Raw genomic sequence first — 15,378 nt, 5'->3', positions numbered from 1 at the left:
GCGTGGTGGTGCATGCCTGTAATCCCAGCTACTTGGGAGGCTGAGGCAGGAGAATCGCATGAGCCCAGAAGGAGGAGGTTGCAGTGGGCCGAGATCACACCACTGCACTCCAGCTTGGGCCACAAGAGTGAAACATCGTCTCAAATAAATAAATAAATAAAAGGTTTATACATATCTCTACAAGCAGTCTCCATAATGCTCCTAGCCCCAATCAACCACCAAGCAGTTCTTCAACAGTAATTCCTAACAATACCAAAGTCAGAGTGTCACCATGAACTCCACTAAGTGACGAATGCAAACTCCAGAAGCTGACAGATAAAGTGCCTATCAAAAAGTAAGGCCTATCATAGTAAGAATAATGGATGTAGCAAAATTAGCTTCTACTGAAATTTGCCATAATTGGCATATTTCAGCTTATTTTATATTTATACAACACTCATTTGCAAAGCCTGCCCTGTCATTTCTTCATAAATAATTAAATTTTTTATTTCACTTGGCCACTGACTTGGCAACATTTACATAAATTAATATAACCAGGCTAAGCAGTAATGATTCGCATTACAAAAAAGCAAAGATGTAACAACTGGTAATTTCCATGAAAGGCAGAGATAAAATACAAATCAAAGGTACAAATATATTTTGTTTCATAATTCCACAGTCTACAACCCCTCAGAGCAGTGTTCAAACTCAAAAGCAACATTACATCAGAAAGAGGGAGAAAACAAAATCTTTCTAGCTCCAAGAAGAGGCTGGAGTACAAACTATTGTAAAGTATCATAATAAAAATAAATGATTGCAATTTTTTAAAACTTGGCTACTAATTAAACGAAAATCTATTATCAAATTCTATACTTTCCTGTAGTTAAAGTAATAAACTTGAAGATTCCAAGCCTAAATAATCCTAAAATAATTTTAAGTGGCATTTTAAAGGAAACAAAATATGCCCCAACAATATATTAAGCTCTCAACAGAAACATTTCCAATTAGTTACACGAAATGTACTGATTGAATCCAAATTGTTTTTCTATTTTTTTCTACCTTTTCATTATTTCAACCTCTACAGAACTAATAAGAACTATAAGAACTAATTTTTATCTGAAAAGACAATGATAATAAACATTACAATTTTGTTAAAAGGCAATGAAGATTTTGGCTGCCACAGGAAGGCACCTGTGAGGCATCCCACAAAAGACATCCAGTCTTCTCCCCCAACCCAAAGTTACAATAGCAGAGAAACTCTCTGCAGAGGCCCAGAAGTTCTCCAAGCCCAGTTGAGCTGAACCCTCTGCAAAGGCAAGCCTAAGGCAATCCACAAGATTCCCCTAAATCTTTGCATTCAAAGTATACCCTCCTGCCCTCAACCTTAAACATAACCCCAAAATGGCTTTGTCTTGTTCAATCGGATATTGGATATCTCCAAAGAAGAAAAGATAAGTTTGTAGATATTTCCTCAAAGTGTGTTACAGGTATGACTATGAGTGCACACGTGGATGCATGCACATTTAGGAGTGGAGAGGGCATAGGACAGAGGTCACACACTCAAAAGCTCCCTGGACCAGACATTGAATGTAATACATGAGATAAACGAGTAAAAGCTACTAGGAGTAATAAAGATTATAGCACAAAGGAAAGCATATGCTCTATCAAAAAGCATCCAAACTCAACTTTAGGAAAACAGTGCTGGTCGCCCAGGTGTGATGGCTCATGTCTGTAATGCCAGCACTTTGGAAGGCCAGGAGTTTGAGACCAGCCTGGCCAACATGGTGAAACCCTGTCTCTACTAAAAATACAAAAATCAGCTGGGCATGGTGGCAGGTAATCCCAGCTTCTCTTGAGGCCGAGGCAGGAGAATCCCCTGAACCCAGGAGGCAGAGGTTGCAGAGAGCCAAAATCGTGCCACTACACTCCAGCCTGGGCAACAGAGCGAGACTCCATCTCAAAAAAAAGAAAAAGAAAGAAAAACAGTGCTGGTCAAATAAAACACAGATGCAGCTGGATTCAGCAGGCAGGCCAGGTTCAGCTGCCACTTTTCAACCCTGATAATGCAACAGCCCAATAAATCACTGTACATCTTATTTGCTCTGAAGGTTGCAAAGGGCTCATCACAGGTTCCAACGCACTTACCTCAGGCCCATCCAGCCCAGCCCAAACTAGCTTAGCCCCCAAAAAGCTCCTCCAGGTCTCTACCTAGGAACTAAGGTACACTAAAAAGCTTAGTGGCTGAAGAATTAAAATACTTACCACTTGAGCTTCCAGCAGTAGAATAGTGAGAGGTATCAAGGAATTTTCGAGAAGTAGGGAGGTTTGTAACATCAATCAGAGGAACAGAAGCATCTTTCACAAGGGAGCTGAATGGGAAAAGAAGCACTAGTTACTACTTTCTCCAAAACCAACTAAAGTCCTCCCACTACATGCCCCACCCTTACCACTTTTGTTTTTGTCATGAGCCCTCTTTACACTAGAACTGGATCTCCCCAGTATATACTATACTGGATCTCCCCAGTATATTTCCAATAAAGAGGTGACAGTCACAGACAGGGGTATAAAAATGTATCGTAAGGGTTCCAAGCACTTAAATTTTTATTTTGTCATTTCATTCAATGCTGTTTAAAAAATTAGTGTAGTGTATTCTGGATCAACTGGATAACCACCTTGTAATAACACTATGCCAGGCAATTTCACTGCCCTCCTTTGTATCTGTATTAAATATTAATTTATCAACAAAGAAAGATCAAATGACAACATGCCATGATACTGAATAAAGGTTTAACTAGTATTTACTTGTGTTTTTCAGGCTATAGTTTTTGACGTATTCCGGAAGTTTACTACATTTAGTTTTCTTTAAAAGAGACTCATAAATTTCATGACGTGGACAATCACAACAATTAAAATGACTTAAGGATCTCAAACAGGTTAATTCAGTATTTACCCATTTCACCTTTCCTAAGAAGGCCAAGCCCCTCATCTTAATGATTAACTTTAAATAAACTAATAAACTTTAAATAAACTCATAAATCAACTTCCTTCAAAATAAACACATTTATTTTAAATCACGAAAACTATAAAAAACAAAATTTCAAATTAATTCCCATCTCAAAGTAACTGTTAAGTGAAAGAATGCAGGCTATGCCAAGCCAACTAAACCCTATGCCCTGCTCTCAAGAAATGGAATCATCTCGCACGCTATCTACAACAGAAGAGCCCCTCGAAGCCAAATCCAAGGGTAGGGAAGTCAAAGCCATAATTCTCACTTTTTAGTACTGAAATACATCATCAGTAGCAGTGGCTAGAGCAGGCAAAGGGGAAGCAGGGAAGAGACCACGCCCATAGGAAAGATTTCTTCAAATGGAAGGAAGGAAGGATGTGTGCAATTGGGAACAACATCGGCCCCCACCACAGCAATATATCCCCATCTCCCTCACACACTCCTTTTGGAACAAATGTGCTAGGTATGTGTGTATTTATAATCCAATAAAAAACAAACATGTTTTTTCAGAGAACTTTGAAAAATAAAGTTTGTTAAGTGATAATTCGGGTTCAAGTGATAATTTCGCGCTGTGCCTCAGCCTCTCCGAGTAGCTGGGACTACAGGCGCCCGCCACCATGCCCGGCTAATTTTTTTTTTTTTGTATTTTTAGTAGAGACGGGGTTTCACCGTGGTCTCGATCTCCTGACCTCATGATCCGCCCGCCTCGGCCTCCCAAAGTGCTGGGATTACAAGCGTGAGCCACCGCGCCCAGCAGTGAGCCGAGACTGCGCCACTGCACTCCAGCCTGAGCGATAGAGCGAGACTCCGTCTCAAAAAAAAAAAAAAAAAAAAAAGAGCGAAATTATCACTTAAGGTTTTATTCTTTTCGCTGAGTACAAATAATGTGGGAGCCACTGTCCTAGGCCTTGAGGATCGCTATGACAGTCATTAACTTCTCCCTTTTACTTGTTACAGGGAAACAGGGAATCATTACTCGAACGATTCTTCAGCATCCATTATGCGCTTGGCACTGTGCTCAGTGCTGAGAATGTGAGTATGACTAAGATATGAACTAAACCAAACAGCATATTTCCAATTATTAAAATCACTCACAGGCTAATGTGAAAAGTGGAGTATAAGATATAAAAGTAACAGAAAGCATTTACCAGGAATTGAACTGGCATCCTCCCAGCAACTCTTTTCCACCAATATAAACCTGTAAGTTCCTAGCCTAAACTATCTTAAGAAAATCCAACAGTCCTCAAATCCGGTAACTTTTCATAATGGTTTATCTATTTATAAAATAAACTAGATAATAGATTTGTCCGTTCTTTCATGATTTATTACTTCTTTTGTCTTCTCATTTTTTTCCACTCAATGACGTCATCCTCTTTCACCTGCATTTTACTCACAATTAGAAAACACTTTACAGGTCCCCCTAGGCCCTGGATACAGATGCCCAAAGACACAGAGAGCTCTTTCCACCATCTTTCCGTGCCACCGTAATGGTGTGCATAAATGTCCTGTCTGCTGCTTTCAGGAGCATCGACAATGCCGAAAAGAGAGGGAAACACCTGGTTCTTATTAGACCTTGCTCCAAAGTCATTGTCTGGTGTCTTCATCAACTGTGATGACAAAGCATGGGCATATGGACGAATTTGAAATCACTGATGATCATAGAGCTGGGAAAATAATTGTGAACCTCACAGTGTGAACAAGTTGTTGCGAGCAAGTGTGATCAGCCCCAGATTTGATGCCCAACTCAAAGATCTAGAAAAATCTAGAAAAATCACAGACTAATCTGCTCCCATCCCACCAGTTTGGTTTCATTGTACTGACTCAGCTCACATCATGGACCATGAAGAAGCAACACAAAAACACACAGGAGAGAAAATCCTGGGGTTCTTCGTCTATGGATGTAATACATATTTACAAATAAAATGCTTCAATGGACAAATGAATAAAGTAAAATAAAAATGTTTTAATTATAAAAAAAAGACAGATTTATGGTACTGCTACAGAGTAAAAAAACTTCAACTTTAAATGACAGGAAAAATATAATACATTGTCTAAATATTTAAATATTTCTAGAACAAAGTGGAGGAATTATTTTTAAAGCACAGATAAACAAAGGTATCAATCAGCAGGAAAATTCAATTGTATAGCTGGAATACTGCCTGCCACACCTAATGATGAAACAGTTGTTACTGTGTGTGTGCACACTGATATTTTTATATGTGTATTTATCATAGTACACACTTCTATGAACACAGATGTACATGCACATCACTTTAGATTAAATCCTACAATTATTTTCTCAGTTTCAACCTAAAAACATATTTCAGTTAAATTTAGGGTGATAAACGGCTTACCATTTCAACTCTGAAAAACATAACCTGCTGATTTTATTATCAGAGCCAGAAGGGCCCTCAAATTCCATCAATAAACTTTTAGAAAGTCAATTTACTGCAAAACTATTTTCATACACTCATCTCTCTCTCTAAAATTTTCCCTTAGGCTTCAATTTTCTCCTTTGTGAGCACTAACCCAAAGGCAAGTAACTCTGGAAATGACTTTAGTTTTTCTCCTGCTGTTTTATGAAAGGACTTAGTCTCAAAAGTTCCAGAGAAAGGGGGCACATCCACTCACTTTGTGACTACAGACATGAATGAAGCTCAGCATAAGGTAGGTGCTATTGTAGAATATCGCATTAAATAGTATGGACCTCAGTTTCTATTTCACAACAGAAAAAAAGACCTCTTCTCACCACATATCAGAGATAAAGCTGAGAAGGGATTAATTAATACCTTCAACGGGTTTTTAATCTCACAGAGAAAGCATTTTTTGAAAACAAAAAACAAAATAAAAATTAGCATGTTCTTTTGGAAATATTGATACTTATTTTTCATTTTAAATACATGATTACAAATTTTTATTTTAAATCCATTCAGAATCATTCATAGCTGAGATCAAAAGACAACTGATGTACAGTAAATCCCTGCTAGTATAAAACGGTCCCCCCAAAATTACCAATTATATATTGTGACTGAGTGCATTTTGCAATTAATAGCAACATGGTAGAGGACAGGAAAAGTATACAACAAATTAAACCAAAAACAAGCAACAACCACTGCCACTGTAACCTCAAGGACTTCCTGGCCATTAACCAACATCCAACTAGTAAAGCTCTGCTCCTAAATGTTAGATTTCAAAATTTCATGATACAAAAACAGTTTTTTAAGAGGGGTTAGAAGTGCTGACAGCTTATTAAACATCTACTTTTTAATTATAACATATTTCTGTTCCTTCACTTCACAATAAATGGGTTCAACTATGTCCAAAATTTACAACCGCAACTCATTTGGCTGATTTTGTGAAACTAAAAACTGACAGAGGTGAGTTGAACTTTAAGTTGTAAATCGAATAACTGATATATTCACTTATATAACCAGAACAGCTGGCACAGTACTTGTCAAAGAGCAAGTGCTCATAAAATTTTGTTAAATCAAACGGAGCTAAGAAGTATCTGTCAAAGATAATGTGCCCTTAGTAAGAAGATTTAACTAAATAATGAAACAAGAATGGCTGGCAATTCTCGATAGTTCTAAGATCTGGTGGAACACTCAGAATAAGAATGATTTAGAGGGTATAAAAGTAAAAAAGAGCCATCGTTTCAAATGACAGACCAAGGGTGAAGACATGGTAACAGAAAATAAACTGAAGCTAAAAATTTATAATCTAAGCAAAGAGGGAAAAAAAAAACCAAGAACTGAAAGATAAAAAGAAAACCAACATATGTAAACAGAAAAAAAATCTTTAAAAGACAAAATAGTTAGGGAATGAATACAACGCAGTCAAGAACATTCTTTACATGCTCAGAGACAAATATGGACACCAAATTTTCTCTTCCATGAGCTAGACAGTGTCCCAGGATGGCTGAGGAAGCAAGGTTAAACCAAGTATTAATCCAGGATCACGCAATACATAAAAGAATTATTTTTAAACAACTTTTTATTAATTTTATCTGATTATAAATGTGTAAATTCTTTCTTGAAAATATTTTTGAAAAAAAATAATCCATTCACATCATTTTGGTATACTGCCTTCCAAAACATCTTACAGAAAGGAGCATCAAGGCCAAGCACAGTGGTATGCCAGTTACTTAGGAAGCTGAGGCACAAGGACTGTTTGAAAAAAAATTTAAAAATGAGTGTCTATCCATCCACCCCCCACATCACACACCACAAAAATGGCACACATGCTCCTTTTTCAACATTCTTTGATCATCCTGCATAGTTCTGAATTCTAGTTTTTCCCTTCAAGGGTATAATCTAAACATTTTCCCATTTCATTTTTAAAAATCTTCAAAAGGATCATCAGTAATTGTATTACTATTATTTTTAAAAAACATGCTCATGATGTACACAGGAAATAAAAGAATTTCTACTTCCCTATTCCCCACCTCACAATTCCATTTCTCACAATTCCTTTTATCAGTGTTTTGACATTATCTGTCTGACATTTTCTATACACATACAAATATTTATACCAATATATAAAGTATACATATTTAAGTTTCTATCCTTTCAGTCTTTCACAAATAGGTTCATACTATCTATGCTATTTTTCAATTTGCTTTTGGGACCCAAAAATGCACCTTAGAAACCCTTCCATATCAGCACATAGAGATCATTATCATTCAAATTCTATAATTACATGGTATCAATATACCATACTCCTCTTGATGAACATTTAAGCTGCATATTTTTGTTCTTCTTACCAACAATGTCACAATGAATATCTTGTTACATATATTTTTATGAACTGGTACTGTTTTTGTAGGCTGTAGACCTAGAAACAAAATTCCCTGAACAAAGAATATGCAAATTTATTTTCCAAAAAGGCATATTGGTTATTCCACCATCAAGAGAAAGCTATGCATTTCAGCCATCTTTGCCATCATAACATGCTATCAATGTCTTTGATTTTGATCATCTTATGAACAAAAAACTGCATTTAATTTTTCAAATGTGTATTTCTCTGACTACTCATGATATTGAACAATCTTATGTTTACTAGCCATTTGTATTTTTAATCTATGAACAGTCTATATCCCGCTTTACTAAGCTTACGAATATCTGCATGCTTTAGATATTAAAGCGTTATATGACTTACATATATTTCCTCAGAGTATAGTTTATCCTTTGACTCCGTTTTACTGAAGATAAGTTTTGGGTTTTTTAATGGCTAAACCATTTAATATATTTCTTTATGTCTTCTGTTATGCTTGGAAAAGGCTCCTCCACACATATCCTCCTACATGTTTTCCTAATGCTAATACAGTGTTGTGTGCTTTTCAAATCTGGCTGAATCATTTGTACATAAGAGGTAGGCATCTAAACTTATTTTCTTCAAATCAACAGTCAATTGTCTGAACACTATATATTAAATAGCCTTCATTACCCCCCAGCTGAACTATTGTTCAAAAATACTAAAGTCTACAGATCCTGGGGTCTATTTCTCAACTCTATTTTGTCTCACCCATCTGATTTTCTACTTGCATGTCTGCACTGTTTTCTTTAAAAAATTTTATTTTTGCATGTCTGTACTGTTTTAACTAAAACAGCTTTACAATATGCTTTGATATCACATAAGAAATGCCCCCCTCATAACCTCCCTTCACAATTCTTTTAAACAATTCTTACGCATGTATTCATCCATGTGAACTTTAGATTTCATTTGGCAGTTTCAAAATTTTCAACTGGAATTTAACTGGAACCAACATCTTCATGAGCTAAGAACAAGGACGGTCTCATCATTTATTTGTTTCATTTCTTCCAAATAAAATTTTTATCATTTTTTGTATGTGAGCACGTACTTTTCTTTCATTTGTCAATTCTACTGCCTATTTTCTACTTCAAAAACATCTGGTCTTCTTTATACATAAGTGCCTTCATGTGATTTCCTTTGTTTTCTCTTGCAGTAGAAATTTGTTGGGTGTTTGTCTTGGGTACCAAACATCTGAACAGTCCATCCCCACTGACTGCATCAAAGCAAAAAGAAGGCCCCACTTCCCACCATGGAAGCTGAAGGAGTCCAGGCATTACCCAGGCTCAGCAAACTGGATGCCTGAATCCAGAATTTGAATCTTGAAGAGATAAAGATGCAGGGACATTTAGAGATCACTTACAGAGGAGTTTAAAATCCAGCTATTGTGGGCATGGTGCCAGCAAAAATAGCAACCCAAACAGACCCTTCCTGTGGCTTGTCTAAGACTGTGTGTGCTCAGCTGCTTAATCTCCATTGGTTCCTACTGGGCTTTAGAGCCTGATTATACAGACTTCCCATAGATTCTGTGAACAATCTGATAACTTTCCAATAAATTCTTTTCCTGTTTTAGTTACCCAGACTGATTTCCTCTATTTGCAATCAAGAATCTTGGCATATAATGAAACGGTTTTTTTTTTCCTCTCATCAACAGAGGAACTTGAGGGACACAATGTTATTCTAGGACCTTCTGTATGTCGTTTCACTTAAAGTTACAGCTTCATTTCACTTAAAGTCACAGTTTCCAAGTACCTATTGAGGACATTAAGTGAGGATTTACTGTGCAGGTAGATTCAGGGTTCAACACTATCTGCAGTTTCAGGTACCTACTGTGGGTCTTGGAACATGCCCCTGCTGACAAAGGAGGGCTGCAGTACAATATCCTTTGTAATAGAGAACATTTTTATTTGTCTTCTCTATTGATTTTTAAATATAAAAATCTTTAAATATACATATCTAGATTAGTAAAAAGAAAATTAAACATTTTCTCTAATTATTAAAGTCCAAAACAAAACTTCACACTCATCTTAAGCAAGAATTCAGTATTCCTTTCAACTACCTATCCAAATTTCCTAGTCACTATTAACTGAGTAAAAAGGGATATAAATTCTGTTTACTATTAGAGAGCACTCCTTGACTACATAGACTTTTTTTGTTTGTTTGTTTTTTGAGAGGAGTCTTGTTCTGTCACCCAGGCTGGAATGCAGTGGTGTGATCTCAGTTCACTGCAACCTCCACTTACTGGGTTCAAGTGAGTCTCCTGCTGCAGCCTCCTGAGTAGCCGGGACTACAGGCACATACCACCATGCCTGGCTCACTTTTATACTTTTAGTAGAGACGGGGTTTTACCAAGTTGACCAGGCTGGTCTCAAACTCCTGACCTCAAATGATCCTCCTGCCTCGGCCTACCAAAGTGCTGGGATTGCAGGTGTGAGCCTCCACACCCGGCCGACCTTTTTTTCAACAATGGTTTTTAGCTGATATTCTCAATCTTGTAAAAATATATTTGTCAGTTACTTACATATATATACATGTACACATTTAATGGTATGTGGCCCTCAAAGTTGTTTCAAACTACCTCCAACTTTATTGTTCTCTGGTTGTATGTCTTACAGTTTATCTCTGAGAATTTTGCTCAGAAAAAGAATACTAATTTTTTTATTATAAATTCATATCTGAGAATGTCTCTCAGTCACCTATGCATATCAATGTCCCCTTGGCTGGGTAGAGAAGTCTTTGGTCTCAACTCTTCTCCATTCAACTTTATAGATTTTGTTCTATTGTCTTCTAGCATTTAGTATTCAGCAAATCCTGGTGAGCCTGATTTTTGCTCCTTACTGGTTTTAAGTGTATAAAAAGAAGACCAAATAATAGTGGTCTGAGTAAAACAAAGACTTCCTCTCATATTAAAGAGGTACCCCATCCAGGGCTAGAAAAGAAGGTCAAGGTGATCGTGGAGTTTCAGATGTGGCTTCTATCCTCAAGGTCACCTTGTGTCTAGGATGGCTTGATGGCACCAATCTATGTCCCAGATAGAAAGTAAAGAAAGGCAAATGAAGGGTAAAAGAGTGAGCATACCAGTTTAATTGGTATCTTTGAAAAATTAATGACCTCCCCATTCAACAGCTTGCAAACTGAAGTCCCACTAATCACCCTCTAGCTATATAGGAGGATAGAAAATGTGGCCTTTTAGCCGGGCCTATAGCCACCAGGAACAAAATAAAGATTGTCATTAAAAATGAAGGGAAGAATGGATATTGGGTGGGCAAATAATTATCTCTATCACTTCAGATCACATAATATTTCTTCCTGGTGTTTATAAAATTTGTTTTTGAAAATCATAAAAATTTCCAGATTATATCTAACAGTAACTTTTTTTATTAATTTTACCTTAAATTCTTTCAACTTGCAGACCAAGGTCTTGTTTTCCTGTTTTAAGTAGGTTTCTTTATTTATACTGTAATTATTGCTTCTGATCCCCTCTGTCTGAGTTCACTCCCACTGCCATAATAAAGTAACACAGACTGGATAGCTTAGACAACAGAAATTTACTTTCTCACAGTTCTGCAGGCTGGAAGTCTGTGATCAAGGTGTGGGCGTAGTTGGTTTCTTCTGAGGCCTCCCTCCTTCGCTTGTAGGTGACCATCTTCGACCCTGTGTCTTCACATGGTCTTCCCTCCAAGTGTGTCAAATTTCCTTTTTATAAGGACATCAGTCCTACTGCATTAGAGCCCACACAAATGACCTCATTTCAACTTAGTTACTTTCTAAAAGACCCTATTTCCAAATACAGTCATATTCTGAGGTACTGGGGACTAGGATTTCAATATATGAATTTTAGGGGGAACATAATTCAGCCCCAAACACTATCATTTTAGTGTGATTCTCTGGAAACCCTAAAACCACTGGATTGACCACTGTTCATCTTTCATATTTATCATCTTCCTTTTGGCATCTTGTCTTTTTCCTCTTCATCATGAAAAGTTTTCCCTCCACATCAGTGATTCAGATCTTCTCTCTAAAGTTTTAAAGACTTAAATTTCCCTACTTCATTTTGGTTTCCTTACATTTTATTCATGTTTTAGTTACCTCTGTTAGCATCTCTCCTCACTCTGTTCTTGTAGCTCTCAGTTACTGTTTTCATAGAAGCTATGCGCTTACTGCATACAACCACAAAATCTCAATAATGTTCAACAATAAGCATACATTTTGGTGGTTGGTTGATGCAGGCTAGGCAGGTCTGCTGATCTTCGGTCAGTTCCATGTGTCTCTCACCCTTCTCCTGGGACCGACAGCAAGGCAATGGCAGCTGCAGGAAAGGCCACACTCAACAGCATAAGCAAGTTTGAAGCCCCTGCTTGTGTCATGTACCCTAATGAAGGCAAAAGCCAAGGCCCCAAAACCAAAGGGTAGGAAATACTCCTCTCCTACTAAAGTAGACGAGAAAGGAGTGATTATTCTGAATAGTCTACTACATTGTGTTTCTTGTATTTTTTGAGACACCTTGAGCTTAAGTCTCTTAAATGTTTCTTGCTTGCTTTACATAAATTTTTAAATAAGTGTTCTTCCTCTGAGACCTCAAAGTAATGCTCATTTTCCCTTATAATATGGAATATTTTCACAGGACCATAGTGATTTTATTACTTAACCTTGTATGGGAAGAAATCTCTTCAGATCTGCTATTTACCACCAGGCATTGTCGAAAGAATTCCTTAGCACTTCTCCTATCCACCACTTCACTCTCTGCTGAGGTACTGACAGATACCCTATTCAGAGCTAGTCTTGAAGTTATGTCTCAGGTACATATCAAATCTGTGTGCCTCGCAGAAGTTTTTCTAGTGCCTATCTGCTGAAAAGAGGTAGCAACTTCTCTTTCTCTGTCAGATCAAACTGAAGCATCACATGCAAATTTGGCATTTTTTGTTCAAACAGGATAAGACTTGAAAGACTTCATTCCCAGCGCGCACTGCTTCCAGTGCTCCTCTTGTCTATATCTGAATGAAAAAGCGTGAACATGTATATTTCAGTAGATAGTGCTAAAGTGCCCTCTGAAAAGATCTGTCTATTCTAAAGGAATGTTGGAAGGACATGTACTATGCACAGCTATCTAACATATGTCAAAAATTCCAATGTTCTACCATCTTAAGATCTAGTCTTATTCCCTACCAGGCCTCTACTAACCTAATGAATTTCTTGAGACTACCCAGGCCATTAAATATAGGGCTATGCTACAACCAACCAAGGAATAAAAGTGTTCTCTCTGAATCTTTCCTAAACTATTCCAGAAAAAGGACAACCTAAAGCTGAACATAACCCTAAGTAACAAAGAATCTTATCATTCAGTCAATACATCTATATTTCTTTTTGCCTTTTTTTTTTTTTTTTTTAAGAGATCGGGTCTCCTCGCTGTTGCTCAAGCTAGAGCACAGAGGAGAAATCATAGCTCACTGCAGCTCAAACTCCTGGGCTCAAGCCATCCTCTCATCTCAGCCTCTGGAGTAGTTGGGATTACAGGGGCACACCACTATACCCAGCTAATTTTGGCCTTTTTTTTTTTTTGTAGAGACAGAGTCTTGCTCTGTTGTTCATGCTGGTCTTGAACTCTTGGGCTCAAGCAATCCTTCCACCTCGGCCTCTCATAGTGCTGGGATTACAAGCATAAGCCACTGCACCCAGCCAATATATCTACATTTCTTAATTAGGCTGACTTCACAGTCCAATTTAAGAATTTTTCTACTTCCTTCTGAGATGTACCAATGTCTCTGATCCAGAATATGAGACCCACAGTAAATGCTTCTTATATATCCTTACAGAAAAGGACCATAATAAATGTAGAATGAATGAATGAACAAACTTCAAATGTCAGCCTCTCAGACCATGGAGTATTTGCTATTATAAAACCATCCTCAAGTTTCAGAGACAGTACATTAAAGGAAAAGTAAAACAAACTACAATGACATTCTGGGAAACAAAAAATATTCCTTCCAATCCTACACTGCCACAAGACACTTATAGCAAAGAGCCTCTTTAACCTGATTTTCCCTTTTTCCTTGTTACGCTGCACAACTCGGCTAGTCGATTTGATGTACAGGTGCCGGTGTAGTTCATCTATGAGAACCAAGTGGAGGTTCATCTTCTTGCTGTGAAGCTCTAGTCGAAGGTCACTCAGTCCTTCCACCTGGAGCAGGGGGCCCTCCAAAGACTCAACTGCTGACACCTGAAAAGAAAAAAAAACAAAAGACAATTAAGCACAACTTAATAACCTGGCAATATTATAAATAAGAAAGACGTCTTAAAAAGATACTAACAAAAGGGAGCTTACAAGAACTTTATCAGCATATAAAAGACTTTGTAGAGTATAATGTGGCCAGGGGAGAGTTTTTCTCACCTTAGATAATGATAAAATTATCTAGACAAAGATAAACATGAAAGCATACACAGCACCACAGCAAACTATTTATGCCCACACACACCTGTCAATGGACACATGTAAAAAGACCTCCCTATTTAAATGATACTATCATTCACATTCTCACAAGAATCCCATGTACTAATGGTTTAATCAACTTTTACTCAAAGTTAGCTTTTTTAAACTAAGGCTTTAAAAAAAGCACACTATATAAATGTTTTAAAGAGAACTTGTTCTCACAGCAATCATGACTCTTTGTGCTTACCAAGAGTCGGGCTCTCTCTCACTTCTTTTCAAATACACATCACACAGAGGTAAATACATTTTTTTACATGAATGCTACAAGTGGACAATAGTTGTCATCACCTGCCCTTGTCCTGATTCAGTCTGATAGAAGAAATGGGATATGAATGGTGACTGGAAGACAGAACATGAAGAGGAAGATACTCCCGGTGCAAAGTGGTTTGGGAGATTTTCAAGACAAAAGGACTGGATAAATCAAACTGGTATAGGAATGCCTACAATAAATGGAGAACACAAAGGATTCAGGGAACCTGGAGCAACCAACTCACTTTGAAACTCAAAGTGACATCTGCAAAGGGAAAAGAAAAAGGGGGAATGATATGATCCCATTTATTCATGTACACAAAATTATGTTTGTTTTTATGTATAAAGATCTTGTATCTTTTCAAAGAAAGCTTAAAGAGCATACTCTAGGTGCTATTCTTTGAGAGAAAATAGAAATGACAGGATGAGCTTAGAGGGAAAGAACACAAGTAAGCTCCCTCAGGGATGAAATGCTATGCGTATTATTCCCTGCTTAGGTTATACTAAATATTCCTAATAAGTACAGATAAAGGAAATAACTAATAATACTTCAGGGTAAAACCCTTAAATGTAATTATGGATACAAACATGCTCCTAAAGAATGAACCATTTACACTAAAACAATAGGTAATTAAAGCCATGAAACACATTGGTGATCAAAAATGTTGATCACACATCTACAGCAGTCTAAGGAGTCATCTAGGAGTCTGTGGACAGTGAACAGGGAAACCTTTGTAGCTGCCAAATATAAACCAGCCTGAAATGGTAAAGAAAATGTGATGGCTTATCCACAACCACATCACTTGTTTTGTGATGTGCTATAATCAAATGTCAGTAGCAAATACGT

The 15,378-nt window shown here is 37.2% G+C and overlaps 1 protein-coding gene across 4 annotated transcripts in view; it reads right to left on the bottom strand.

Moving 5' to 3' along the window:
• The window catches only part of EXOC4 (exocyst complex component 4), an 828,468-nt gene that overhangs the window by 761,424 nt on the left and 51,666 nt on the right, over positions 1–15,378 (bottom strand). For all 4 annotated transcript variants that reach the window (XR_009209424.1, XM_032761776.2, XM_032761777.2 and 1 more), the window contains 2 exons: positions 13,828–14,012; positions 2,242–2,348 (listed from right to left, as the gene is read on the bottom strand). Coding sequence is in view for 3 of the 4 variants with exons in the window: in XM_032761776.2 (XP_032617667.1) it covers positions 2,242–2,348; positions 13,828–14,012 (292 nt within the window). In the remaining variant the exon portion in view is untranslated. The remainder of the gene's footprint in view (positions 1–2,241; positions 2,349–13,827; positions 14,013–15,378) is intronic.

This window comes from Hylobates moloch, unplaced genomic scaffold (assembly GCF_009828535.3).
Source record: "Hylobates moloch isolate HMO894 unplaced genomic scaffold, HMol_V3 SCAFFOLD_1, whole genome shotgun sequence".
NCBI classification, from domain to species: Eukaryota; Metazoa; Chordata; class Mammalia; order Primates; family Hylobatidae; genus Hylobates; species Hylobates moloch.
The sequence above is the reverse complement of the archived record's forward strand: the minus strand, read 5'-3'. Positions and strand labels throughout refer to the sequence as shown.